General features: G+C 43.6%; 1 protein-coding gene across 1 annotated transcript in view; it reads right to left on the reverse strand.

The window, feature by feature from the left end:
* The window catches only part of LOC115784556 (protocadherin-7), a 42,717-nt gene extending 28,526 nt beyond the window's left edge, over positions 1 to 14,191 (reverse strand). The window contains 11 exon segments of the mRNA XM_075074396.1: positions 3,177 to 3,956; positions 8,729 to 9,905; positions 11,850 to 11,967; positions 11,970 to 12,092; positions 12,095 to 12,329; positions 12,331 to 12,718; positions 12,720 to 12,946; positions 12,948 to 13,040; positions 13,042 to 13,080; positions 13,083 to 13,124; positions 13,126 to 14,191. Of these exon segments, the coding sequence (XP_074930497.1) occupies positions 3,177 to 3,956; positions 8,729 to 9,905; positions 11,850 to 11,967; positions 11,970 to 12,092; positions 12,095 to 12,329; positions 12,331 to 12,718; positions 12,720 to 12,946; positions 12,948 to 13,040; positions 13,042 to 13,080; positions 13,083 to 13,124; positions 13,126 to 13,275 (3,372 nt within the window). The 5' untranslated portion in view covers positions 13,276 to 14,191.
* Positions 14,192 to 14,551: the final 360 nt, after the last annotated feature.

Raw genomic sequence — 14,551 nt, forward strand, 5'->3', positions numbered from 1 at the left:
TTGTTAAGTTTGATAACCTTTATTGTGGGTGACTCAAGACAGCAGACAGGAGGAACAGTGTTGTGATGGATTGTATATTTTATGTGTGTGTGGAGGAGTTAAAGGGTGGAACGAGGCCACTTTGCCCATATTGACTGCAGTGCCATGTGACTGCTGTGATCATTAATGTGTCCTGATGCCAACGGGTATCCTGATGACCCACATCTCAGCAGTCCACTCTCATTTTCTGGCTGCCACCCAAACTAGACCTCTCTCTCTCTCTCTCTCTCCCTCCCTTGCTATCTTTACTCACCCGCTTTCCCTGCTTCTTGGAGGCATGTACTCATATGCTCTTTCTTACAATTTCTCCATTGCAGGTGGAAAAGTGAAGCTGCAAGGAGTAGAGGTAGCAAGGGACAATGAGTTTAAATACCTGGGGCCAGCCATCCAAAGCAACGGACAGTGCACAAGAGAGGTGAAGAAGAGAGTGCTGGCATGGTTGAGTGGGTGGAGACAAGTGTCAAGGATGATTTGTGACAGAAGGATAGCAAAAGTGAAAGGGAAAGTGGTAGTGAGACCGGCTATGATGTATGGTTTGGAAACGGTGGCACTGACAAAAAGTCAGGGGGTCGAGCTGGAGGTGGCAGAGTTGAAGATGCTGAGATGTGACCAGGATGGACAAGGTTAAAAATGAGTATATCAGAGGGACAGCTCAGATTGAGTGATTTGGAGACAGTGTCAGAAAGGCATGTGCAGAGGAGGATAGTGGATGTAATGGGCAAAGGATTTGAATATGAAGCTGCCAGGCAGGAGGAAAAGAGGAAGACCACAGAGAAGATTCATGGATGTAGTGAAGGAGGACACGCAGAGAGTTGATGTGACAGAGGAGGATGCTAGGGGCAGGGTGAGATGCAGGCAGACAATCTGCTGCTGCAACCCCTAAAGGAATCAGCTGAAAGAAGAAGCTTGGTATTGAATCTTAGTACTTTTCTTGTACTGACTGAAGTCTGAGTGTTGCACAGTAGTGAAAGTTTGAGCTGAATCTGGCCAAATCTGTAAACTTGTTTTTTTTTTTTTTCTCCCTGCATTAATGAAATATTTAGTAATTTAGATCATATTTCCGGTTATGCTGACTTTTTATTCTTTTTCCCTTCATCATTTGCACCATTCATAAACAGATATCCTTTTTGCTCTCTCTCCTTCCTTGCTCCTCAGTGAACAATTTACATAAAAATAATCCAACACTATTAACTGAGCTGTCTTGTCATCTTGTTTCTTCTTTGATGCAATCTTGCATTTTATTCATGATGCCCACTTTTTATTACTCGGCTTTTTTCATTTATTGCCCCCCCCCCCAATTTGGAGCAGCTGAGTTGGTCTGATGATGTGCTGACTTCAAATGAACATCTTTTAATGTTTTCACTGACCCAGTAAAGTACCTTTGAAATGCAGAAGTTCTGCTCCATCTCGTTTACACCATCTTTTCCTTCTCCTAACCTTCTGTAATTCTCACCCACTCCTGATCTAATTCTATTCCAATTTCTGTTGGCATCCCAAATGCTACATCTGGCACATACACACCACCTATTACTCCTGGAGTCTATCTCTCACTTGCACTCATGTATAAAATGCATATGCCTTCATGAAATAAGCAGTCCCTTAAGCAAAGTGATAGGCACCCACAAACACAAACCTGCTCATGTAGCCAAACTGTTTTGAGTTAACAAATTTTGACATGTAAGCGAAACGCAGTCACGCATGAGCGCCCAAAGTCTTAGCAAGCACACACACTGCGTATGAAACCACTGGGTGTTGGATATTTTGGGGGTCGGCTTGGGGTAGAGAGGGGGCAAACCTCACTGCCACATGGGAGTTAATTACTCCGTACAATCAATAATTCATTACTCTGTCAGTTTGTGTGTCTGGGTGAGTCTCTCTGTGCTCTGGCATGTTTTGAGTGCACATAAGCATGAACACCAAACTCTCCCAGTAAGCATTTTCTTTCCCTGGGAATGGCAGATTAAGAGGATTGAATCCGTAATGGATTAACCTCTGGAGTTTGTGTGCGTATGCATATGTGTGAGTGTTTCTGTGCGTGTGTGCGTGTGAGAGAGACTGTGTGTGTGTGTGTGCGCGCGCGTGTGCTGAGTGGGATCAGAGAGCCCACATATGAACTGATTAGCCTAAGAAGCTGCTCTCCTTCCCTTTTAATGACCACATCAGCACTTTTCTCACCACGTGGAGGATAAATGTAGAGTTGTCTGTCAAGGAAATAAGATGCCGCCCCTTTAAGAAGGGTTAGCTGTCGCTCAAATATCAATCGTGGGAGTACTCCCTACGGACTCCGGAGACCCTGCTGTGTCAGTGTGCCTATGATGATAGATGGTGACTGTGTGTTTGTGAGTGTGTATATGTGTGTGTTGGTAGAGGAGTGAGTGACCATCTCTATGCTGCATTTATTTATCAGCAGGAATTCAGCTTTTAACTGCACCTTGTGAACTGAACACTAAAGCCAGTGCATCCATTAACTATATGACTGATATTGTTTATGGAATAAACATATATGCTAAATGAAAGAACGATAACAGCTTGACAAGGGAAACAAAAACACAAAATGACCAATTACCCTGCTGGAAGCAACTGTTCGCCCACTCCCCTCTCTGTTTTTACTCTGACTGATCTCCTCAGGGGTTCATACACATGGTGTCTCACACACACACACACACACACACACACACACACACACACACACACACACACACACACACACACACACACACACACACACACACAATCATGCATTCATATACTGTTTGGCTACAGTATGGGCTTGACTTATGTGCCCTGTAGTAGATCTTGCTAAACAGAGGGCCGATGTTTGACATGGAGCGCACGCAGTTTGACAGCAGGGTACCGTGATACTGCTCATAGGCTTAGCATGCTGACACAGACACACAAGTATGCGCAAGTGTGCACACACACTGACAGCTATTTTGTGGAGATAAAATGGTGTTTAGACATCAGTGACAGGGCGTGCATTACAGTATGTTAGCAAACATGAAGCCAGGAGGCTGAAGGAGGAGAGCAGGAGCCACATAAGCGGACCAAGAAACAAAGAGCCTGACAATTTTAAGACAGTTATAAAGAGATATAAAGAGGGAATAGTCAAAATACTATTCTATATCAATAGTTCCTACCTGTTTGCTGTACTTGTTTCCAGTCTGGCAGCCGTACTCTGAGCACTGGTCAGATCCCAGGGACATGGCATCCGCATTACCACTGCCTCCACTGCTGCTGCTGCTGGAGCCCGCACTTCCTACACACCCACCACTGCCTACAAAGGTGTTAGAGGGAGGCAGCTCCTGGACTGCCTGGTGCTTTTTTCCCTCTGCTGGAGGTGAGTGAGGCTGAAGATTCACTGCGGGGAGGGGTGAGCTGGATTTGTAGTGCCGGGCCAGATCTGGGCTTGACTGGTGCCTCCTGCCACCACCCATCCGTGGGCTTCCAGGGTCACCATCCACTGCACAGTAACGAGCTGCCAGGCGCTCACTAGCACTGCTCAAATCCTCTTCATCATCATCATTGGCATGGCGACGCAGCCCATTGACCGTGACGATACCACTGTAGAGTTGTCTGTCTGACTTCCCTCCTCCAACTCCATTGCCACTGCTTCCACTGCGTTTGTCCCGCCGAGGTTTGCGTCCACGGTCTGATCCCCCACCACGGCCAACTTGTGGTTGCGCCCCAGTGGGACCAAAGAAGTCTTCCTCGGGCTCCTTCTTGCCGGCCTCATAGCCATTCTTGCCCTGAGCACCACACTGCCGAGCCGTGACTACTAGAAGAATAACCAGGATGACTGCTGCGGCGCCTGCCAGGACACCAATTGCTACACTAAGACGCTGCTTCCCTAATGCACGCTCACTGTCTGGGTCCCCTGCAATGTCTAGTGACAGTGGAGCCATCAGGCTTCGGGCCACCTGGGGAGGAAGGGAATAAGGAGACAGATAAGATGCAAATGCAGAGTAAAGACAGAAAATGAATGCAGAGAGACAAACCATCAATAAGAAGTTCAGAACAGCGACTGTAAAAAGATGACACAGTGGGGGTGAGCCACAGAGAAACATCAAACAGCATCGTCATCTTAATTACACTGTGTTTTAGTGTGAGAGCTCTCCATTATTCCCAGACACATAGGGTGTCACTAAATATATAATTGCTCTTGCTTCTCAGTTTCAGCATTTCAAGTTGTGCCTGCAATTCTTAACGTGTGATCTCACATCTTCTGCAGTGGTACAGAAAATGCCTCGGATTATGCTGTTTAAAGTTGATTAAAAGAATAAAATGAAACTTCAGACACTGAGGTCACGGGCAGTTAGGAGAGCAAAAGTAGGCAAAACAGTCAATAAATGTGAAAATAAATACAAGAGACACACTATGAATACATCCTCTGAATGAAAACTCATCTACTGTCTCATCAATGAACAATGTCCCTATTGTAAATGATAGTGTAGGCGTGGATTTGTTAAGGATTTGGTATCACAATTTTTGCAATGCGAATTGGACAGTTAGACAAACGGGGGGGCTACTGTAAATATGTGAGCTCTGCGGAGTCATCTTTAGAGACATTTTTTTTTTTTTACACTTAAACGTCTTGAGTTTGTTCTGTTTAGCATAATGATTTTGTTGCAAGGGAAATCCATGCTAATCCATTTCAATATACAGCATATTGCACATATTTTGTCTCTGGGTTTAAGATAGATCTAACAATTATCTTCCTTTATGAACACATACAGGACTGAAGCTCAGATGTGCTCTGAGCTTGTACACTAATAAAAGGATCATTATAAGAAAGTGGGTTATGCTGAAACACAAACACAGCCATTAGTAGATATGGAGCCTTGCTCAACAGGAGACAATGAGGCTGTGGTGTTCTGGTCTGCACAACCCTGCTGATACTACAGGGTAAGCTCATGAATTTAAATATGGCTAATCAATACAAACCAACTTTGTAGGTAGAATCATTATTTAGACACACTGCAAATTTAGACAGACATGAACACTCTGATATCTATTCATACACCTACACAAGCCCTCACCGAGTGTAAGCTGTTAGTGAGACATCTCATTCAGCAATCCCGACACCTTGTCGCAGAGCTCATACGACAATTTCTTTGACCCGTCAAGGCTAAAAACTACTGACTCATGTAATTCCTGCTGCCTGCTGCTTAAGAATGGCAGATAATAAAGTGTGCAGGAATAAATGGGAGAAAGAGAAGTTAAATTTGAAACTGCCCTGTGTAACTTGCTCATTATATTATAAAAGGCATATAAGGCTTACTTATACAGAGGCGCACTCATTCTTTTTGTTATCCACAAGCTAAGAATAAGCCTGGCAGTGTTGTATTTCATTGTTTTATCACCATCTATCAGGGTTAAGTTTCATTGTTTTTCAGCGAGTTGCGCTGGTTCTATTCCATTATTCTGCTTCCACTGCAGAGGGCCTCTCTGCCAGGCTCCGCTCTCCCATCAGCCCCACTGTTCTTCTGCCTGCAGTATTCCTTTCCATTCTCATTCTGCTGGGCGTCTCTGGCATAGCACATCCCTGCACTGCCTGCTGTATTGTGTGTGCAGAACAAAGAGAAAATCGCAATGGTGTGTCATATGTACAGATCCCACTATGTGACGGTACACAAGTCTGTGTGTGTTTGAGTGTGCACACAATCATATGTGACAGAGGAAAACACGAAATGGTGCAAGGTGTATGCTGGTGAATCAACTCCTGTGTGTGTGTGTGTGTGTGTGTGTGTGCATGTGAGAAGATGAGACAACCCATGTATTGTCATTCAAGTGCAGACATGCAGGCTGTATGAGTGTACGGGCATACACTGGATGCCCCAAGTGTTCAGCAGTATAAGCAGCCAACTCTACCCCTACATTTGAATGCAACCTTCTGACGCATCCCAGAATCCCAGAGGAATCTTCTACTCCGCTGCGTGAGCTTTGTTCCGGCTGGACTTAACATTACCATCTATCTGTTTTACCCTCCAAGGATTCCACTATCAGCATGTCATCGCAGATACCGATGCATCCAGACAAGGAATTCTCTCCTGATCATACTACTGACCGAAGCTTGGAAAGTACCCAATCCTAGCTGGGGCTCAATGCATTCACAACTCAGATTAACAACAGAAAGTTTTTGTTTGGAGCGCATATTTAAAGATATTTTTTAAAAAATCCTACATTTTCAAGATTAAAAAACCCAAACTTTGATCTGAGATCAAATACAATTGGTCAAAAAATGTGAAAGCATCACGCTAAAAGCCTTCATCACTTTCACAGTATAGCATACTTTTAATGCACCTTAAGGGTTTCCATTTCTAAAATCTCACAACTAAATTCTTTCTCCTTCTAGCTCAAACTCTGCAGTATAATATTCCAGATAATTATCCAACACGTGGCTCACCCAGTACTGTTGGATAGAAAAGACTGGGGTAATTTTCTGCCGCGGTGCTACTGCAGCAGCAGCCGTTTTCGTTCCCTAATTGCATCTGGCATCCATCCACCACTCAGTTTGACTTCATTATGAGATGGAGGTATTCTCTCTTCAATGACTTCTACTCAATTACTCCTTCAAGTTCCTCCTTACAATCACACTAAACTACACATATTGTAATCAGAGACAGCTTTTTTATTTATCAGCTTGGATATATTACACCCTATTGTTTGATTTAAAGGCATGGTCATTTAGGCACATAGCAGTTAATTTTACTTGCCACGGCTATTGTTTCACCACTTACCAAGTGATCTTTTTTAATTCTCACCTCCTTGATTTCTTGATATTTTTTTTTCTGTGTTACATTCATAAGGTGTTATATTTACTGGCTTGTGGTAAAGTCATTCACTCTCTGTCTGTACTCATTTGTTTGACTCTATTTGAAAAGATAGAGTCTTTTCACATGAGGTGAGTAAAAACTTTCAAGCTGAGAGTATACAGGATGTTTTTCCCCTGCTAAAACGCAACATTTAGCTTTAAGTGTGGTTCAATACAATACAAATACGAGGATTCTGATTACTCAGAGGGCATTTTACGCAGAATTTTACTGTAGTTGCTATGCAACTGTCTAAAATAGCTATACTGACATAACTGAAAATAAGAAGTTAGTTAAAGTTTACATTTCTCAGCTGGCAATCATGTCCATTCTCCAACTGTCTCTTTTTTAATCATCTTCCCACCCAGAGAAGCAATACGCAAAAGAAAGCAGTTTGAGGTAGAGTCTGCATTGTAAAGTGTGCTCTTTACAGATCAAAATAACTTTTCCAGAGGTTAGACAGGGTGCAGAAGAACTTTTTGTGTTGTGCATGTTGACCTAATATGACCAAGCGTTTGTTTAAAGATGCTTTGCTGTTTTTTTCTTGGAGATGCATCATGTTACAAGCACAGATCTGACAGCTGAAGACCTTTTCCTGAGAGAAATTTGAGAATCTGTTCCAGACCAATTTGGGGTTGAAACCACAAGCTCAGAACGAACACTGTAACCACAAGGCCACTGAATCAAATAAATGAATTATACACCAGTACCAATTGCACACCAGAGATAAAATTTTAGTAATAATTACCTGTCAGCATTTATAACTTAATTGAACATTTTTAAAGCATAATGGGAAGCTCATTTGATTAATATGGAGGCGGAGGAGAAAGAAAGATTTCCACCAGTATAGCATAAGCTAAATTTGAACTCATACTCTTGCAGTTTTTTTTGGTATCTCAGTAATGTCTTTGAGTCTAGTCAATTACCTCTGCACCTCTGTGTGGCTCTTTCAAGCCAACTATGATATTGCTGTAAAGTCTTATGTTCCAGAAAACCACACAAATTTACTCAAGAAAAAGCAGATGAAGATTCTCTTCAGTCTCCCAGTAAACATTATTCCTTTACAGTTAGGAGTGGTTTACTTTACCTAATGTCTGCCCATGTCTCTTCTGCTCACAGTGTGCTTCAAAACACAATGCAGACTCCTAAACCTCATTAATATTCATGTTTATAGTTAAGAGACACGGCTCGAGTATAACTTCTATTCAAATGTATGAACATATTTCAACCTACTCTGTATTTCAGGGCCAAAACTGGGACAGGGCCATCGCTCTCTCACTGGCTCTCTAACATACTTACCCCTAATGCTCTCTCTCTCTCTCAACCCCCCCCCCCCCCCCCCCCCCCCCAAACACACACACACACACCTAATGCTTTCAGCTCTGAGTTCAATGTACCATAAAAGAAGAACCACTTCAGTAATAACAGTTATTTTAACCACACAGTCATTATAACAATGCATGCTGGACAAAGAACACACTACAGTAGGATCCAAACTACAAAGAAGCTGGCATTGCAGCAGCCTTCAAATGAGAACTGGGCTTCCTTATCTGGGGCAAATATAGGCACATTTCCCCCCCAAATTGTCTGAAAATTATACCATGCAGGCAGTAGAAACTCTACATCTTCATTCTACAGCCAGGGCTGCAATCAGTCAGCGGCAGCCTCCTCTACTGTAATGTGTCGTCATTGTGGCTATTTAAGTAGACCATCACTGTCAATATTTGTTATCATTACTAACAGCGTGGAACAATTGAGGTCTGCATATACCAGAATGGGACAGTAGGTTTAATTATACCTTTCACTTTAAGTTCTTTAACTTTGATGTACTTTACGTTAGAAATCAGTTTGCAAAAGAGTATATTAATGCATGCAGTTACCTGTGCATCCACTACTGTAGCGTTAGCCAAGCTCTCATTAATGAAGACGTGAACCAGTGCAGTGGCACAGAGAGACGGGATGCCACTGTCATTGACTCTGACCACCAAACGATGTAGACCCCTGTGGCGCCGCTCCAGAGGCTCTGCCAGGGTGATCACTCCATTGTTGTGGCCAATCTCAAACAGTCGGAAGGGATTTCCTCCTACTAGAGAGTAGTGAAGGTCAGCATTTGGGCCCGTGTCTGAGTCTATGGCTGTTACAGTTTTGACAATGGTACGGGCACTGCTAGCAGGTGGTAGGAGGGTGTAGGACTCGTTGGCTGGAGAGGTGATTGAGGGCGCATTGTCATTTTCATCGGTCACAAAAAGTGAGACGGTGGCAGTAGCAGTTTTGCGAGGCTCACCTCCATCCACAGCACGGACACGAAAGGTGTAGGTGGAAAGCTTTTCACGGTCGAATGATGCAGAAGAGAAGATAGTTCCAGTGTTGTTCTCAATGGAGAACAACTCTTCATGCTCTTTCTTGCCATCGTCTCCCTCCATTTTCTCTCCTGTCTTCTTCTCGTCAACTCCATCCATCTCTACAAAAAGACTAAGTTCTGCATTCTGACCTTCGTCAGCATCAGTCACAGTGACCATGCCGACTGGACTGTTAGCGAGCAGATTCTCCTTTACATAAAATGTGAAAATTTCCTGAACAAACTTTGGTGCGTTGTCATTGCGATCGGTCACCTGAACAACAACGGTCTCAGAGCCTTGTAGAGATGGGGTGCCTTTGTCCTTTGCAATAACCCGAAGTTCATATCGCTCTCGCTGCTCTCTGTCCAAAACTCCAGTGGCACGGATGTCTCCATTGTCTGCATCTATGTAAAACGGTCCATTAGCAGCAGGGTCCAACGAGTAAGCAATTTCAGCATTCTTGCCACTGTCTGCATCTGTAGCTACGACAGTGACTACCCTCTCACCAGGTGAGTTGTTCTCAGCAAAGTGAACTTCCACAACACTTTGGGCAAAGGTTGGGGCATGGTCATTGATATCTACAACTCGCACCATCAGTGAGCTGTTACTGGACAGACTGGGGCTGCCAGAATCTACTGCCACAATTGTTACACTGTACTCTTTTGTGGCCTCATAGTCCAGCAAGGCAGAAGTATGTAAAAAGTACTTTTTCTTGTTCCTGTGAAAATAATTGGAAAAAAAATCATGAATGCAATAGACATCTTACAAGGAAATGATAAAGGTCTCATCTCCAGTGCAGACAAATAATGATATTTCTTGTAAAAAATTGGCACTGAGACACCAAATGTTACAGAAAGTTAAGTAGCTATTGTCTTGTATTTTTTTAATAGGTAATGTTCTTTACACAAACTGTCACTCCATTTAATTTTAGAAAGACTGAGGTGATATCCTCAAAAGTCTTGTGTTGTCTAGCCAACAGTAAAAAGCACACAGTGATTTGAAACAAAAAAAGTGGTAGTCAATTATAAAGATGGGACAAGAGAATGTCTTGGCTTTTTGCTTAAAAATGGACTTAAAAATTAACCATCTGTCAAATAATTGCACTTTTAATGTCAATCAGGTCTAATATTTGCTACTTTAATAATCATTAGATTTTAAAACATCTTCCTGGATGACTGCAGTGATCTGCAAAGGGCCAGTAACACAGGAGAAACTGTGATTGTGACATTTTAATTAAAACAGTGTATCAATGTGCTGAAGACCTCGTTATCGTTATTGCTTTGACAAATTTCTTTAGTCAAGGACAGCCCAGCATTCAATAAAACTGCTAACCTCATTTTACAGGTGTCTTGTACTAACAGTAATATCCTAAGAAGGCTTTGTCTGTTTTCCTCACTCCCTCCATTCACTAGCTTAAGGGAACGTTCTTACACAACTGACTGAAGTGCACTGACATCTGTAGTTGTCACTGCTGGAATAATATTATTTCAAAGTACAAAACCCTTGACCGTAATGAATATTAATGCTTAAAGTTTACAGATTGGAAGATGGCTTCACTACTTTGTAGCTTTAGTGAATGAGTGACACTACTTGAACTAAGCTTAAGTGAAATTTGCATGTGACAACATTTGAATCCTCTTTGAAAACAGATATCTGGATGGAATCAGCTTGATGAATGTGTAGTTATTAATGTTAGAAAACACAGGGGAAAATACATTTTTATATGGTGTATATTTTTTAATCATGTCAACAATTCGCAACCAGTGGTTGAGTTAAGAACTATGGGTGACAAGTGTTTTGATAATGGTGACAGAGGGTGATGCCAAAATTTCCCATAGGTGTTCAACTGGGCTGGGATCTGATGACTATAAAGGCCATATGATTCACATCATTTTTATACTCATAAAACCATTTAGTGATCCCTTGTGCCCTATGGATGAGGGCCATCAGGACAGAAATATTTCATCATATGATAAAGATGAGGACTCAGAACAACTCTGTATTGATTTTTAGAGACCCTTGCCTCTAAAGGAACAAACCCTTCAGGAACATAACCTCCATAGCGTGACAGAACCAGCAGAACCCCTGATTATACGAATTCAAGAGTTTAAGTTTTCCTTTGGTTTGTCACCTGTCTGTGGTTACTCCATAACTGAATCAATCACTGTCTATAGGTGTTAGATAGCTGTAAGTACTTGAGTTCAGTGGAATTTTTACGGTACTAGTGTCTGATGTATATGGCCCTTTTCTTAATAAATAATGACCTGTCTGTTTGAGTCATTTTTATTTGTAATTTCGAATCAGGTGCTTAATGGCACATAGACATTTATTTGCTAATGATCTAGCTGTTGTTATGTTCTGTCCTCACTTAAGTAAAGTTGTGCATCACATTGAACTTTTGTCTGAAATGCATCATTACTTCATAATTACCAAACATTACTTACTGTTTTGTGTTATCTAAAAAAAAATGTCTACCATCCTTTGTAAGGACTTATTAGGATAGAGGTTCATTATCTAACAGTGTGTGCCCAAGTAACTTATTATCTAGTCTTTGATTTAGTGTTATTCAGAAAACGCTTAATGATAAGCACTTATTCTGGCACCTTTACTTTATGTTTCAGAATTTGTTGTAACTCACTGTGGTTAAATTTGTTCATCTTACCTGTCAAAGGCATCGTCTGCAGGTAAGGGTGGGAGTGCTGTTTCACCAGCTGGCTTGAGTGTGAATGGGACATCTCCTACTACTGTGCAAGTCACAGCTCCATTCTCTCCCTGGTCTCGTCTGAGACCTGAACCAGAGCTACTGGTGTGTCCACCAGGACATTCTCTGGTACCAAAGAGGCCCCATCTCGTACAGGGATCCGGCCAATTTTTCGTATCTCTACAACAGGGACGTTGTCATTTCATCCCGAACAGCCAAAACTACTGTTGTTCGGTCAGTGCGGGGAGGCTGGCCACGGTCTCTGGCCATTATTGTGAACCTCAGTTGTGCCACTTCCTCTCTATCAATCCTGTGAAGAACACTCAGCCATCCAGTTGCTTCATCCAGCCTAAGGAGTCGCCTCACAGATTCTGTCGCAGCTCCGAAGACATACTCCACCTGCCCGTTGACTCCAAGGTCACGGTCTGAAGCTCTGACCTGGAAGGACAGGTGTACCTGGAGGGGCATTCTCTGCCATTTCTGCTTCATATGTAGACCCTCTCAAATTGTGGGCTGTTGTCATTCACTCAGTGATGGAAACACGAAGCAGAGCTTGGGAGGAACGTGGTGGGTTCCCTCCATCTCGAACCTTGAGGACAAGCTCATATGAGTCTTTTTGCTCACGGTCTAAGGTGCCTTTCACAATGAGCTGTGGTTGTTTGTCACCATCGGGTATATCTGCCACTTGCAGTTCAACACACTGCTTCTTAGCCTCCTCCCCCATTATCTCCACTTCTACCCCTCCGTCCCCAAGCCCATCTACTCTAGTAATGGGATTTCCTCCTTGCGTGCGTCTTGATGAACTTGACCCAGCGCACCATCCTGAATGAGCTCATACGGTCAATGCCATTTCGCCCAAAATCTCTGTCTGTGGCAGTGGGAAGGAGGTAAAGGGTTCCAATCGGGCGATTCTCTTCAACTGAGAGCTGCAGAACAGGTGAGGGGAAGGAAGGTGTGTTGTCATTGATGTCTGTGATGACAACACGACCTTCAAATAGGTCTACCCAGCTCTGCAGTGGTCCAATCACTGACACTTCAAAGTCCAAGAAACACTCATTTTTCATCAAATATCATCTGGCACCTGCGGGAGTTTCTTCTCTGTCGATGCGCCGTGGGCCTGTTTGTCAGCTCACCTGTCACATTGTCAATCTTTGAAGTACTCTGAGCCGCTCTCTAGGGCGAAGGTGACATCCCACTGCCCGTACCTGCTGTGAGGCCAAGGTCTGAGGCTACGCTAACCAATCTTGACGTCAGGTGGACCCTCCTCCGCCACCCGGTACCGGAGAGCTGAGTCGGCACCCGGTAGCTGAGTCAGCAGCTGCAGCACTAAGACCACGAGGCTGAGAGCCTGCGCCGCGGAGGAGTGCACTGCACCAAGCCTCTGCATGACTCTTTCTCTTTCTTCTCTCGCTTCTCTCCTTCCCGCTCTGTCTGCCTCGTAGCTTGTCTCTTTTTTATTTATGTTCTGGTGTACCCTCACGGCGTGGGTGTTTGGTTTAATCCTTTCTTACCCTTTCTCTATCGGTCTCTGTGGACTGCTGCCTGAGGTCCGGGGAAAGCTTCGGCACTGACTGTAGTTCACTTCAGTAGCACAGGCTCCTTTCTTCTATTCTCCTCTTATACTGTGATGTTTAAAACTCTATACAACAGTACTCTTATCTTGCGGGCTGTTTAAGCCACAAAGATATAAAAAAATCCATCCTGCTGCGAAAAATAAAACTAATTATCAGAATTTGATAATCCACTTTTTTTCACTTCTTTCTCCCCCACAAACCGGAGAGCTATCCGGACAAAGGCGCTATCAGTTCATAATGCTATTTGTAAGTTCTTTTTTATTCCAGTCACATTCGGGACAGAGGCTTTTCTCGCGTTTTTCACAGTTAGAAACTGCAATGCAGCACCACTACACGAAAGAAAAAAAAGAGGAGAGGAAAAAAAAAAGAAAACACCGCTCAGCTCTCCGGATGGCGAGGAAAATTAACTCGCATCCCAGAAAGAACAAAAATCAGTTCTAAACAAGTCTTTGGGATGCTGCCAGACTGGATCTTTTCTTACCTTCAGATCCAGCTGCGTTTTCCTCTTTTTCCCGCAGTGGAGCAACGTGCCAAGCAGTCAGATTCCTTCACGCAAGTTATGTGGAGAGGAGTGTTTTTCAATGCGACTTTCTGATAATGTAATTTCTCTTAAAATAGAAAACCAGAGCCTCTCTTGGCTAAAGGGGATATCCCGATATCAGCATCAGTTTAGCATAATCCTGTGCAGCCCATGTTCGGGATGGATGTCTCGGTGATGGACCGAGTGTAGATGCGTCTTTTTCCAAGAGTCCCGCATTCTCTCTCACTCCTCCACATGCGCCTCCTCCTCTGGCTTTTTTTCCTCTCACCTGCACTGCTCGGGACTGCTGCTGCCTCCGGTCTCCAGCGATGCTGCAGTCTCTCTCTCTCTCTCTCTCTCTCTCTCTCTCCTCTCTCTCTCCTCTCTCTCTCTCTCCCTCTCTCTCTCTCTCTCTCTCTCTCTCTCTCTCTCTCTCTCCTTGCTACTGCAACATTTTCCCCGGCCGCGTACTCGATCGCTGAGCTGTAACGGGAGAGGCAGCAAGCAGAGGCGTGTTTGGTCGCTGTGTGTGTATGTCGGTTACTGGGACAGACCTCACCCCCTTCCTG

This window comes from Archocentrus centrarchus, chromosome 1 (genome assembly GCF_007364275.1).
Source record: "Archocentrus centrarchus isolate MPI-CPG fArcCen1 chromosome 1, fArcCen1, whole genome shotgun sequence".
In the NCBI taxonomy this organism is placed as follows: domain Eukaryota; kingdom Metazoa; phylum Chordata; class Actinopteri; order Cichliformes; family Cichlidae; genus Archocentrus; species Archocentrus centrarchus.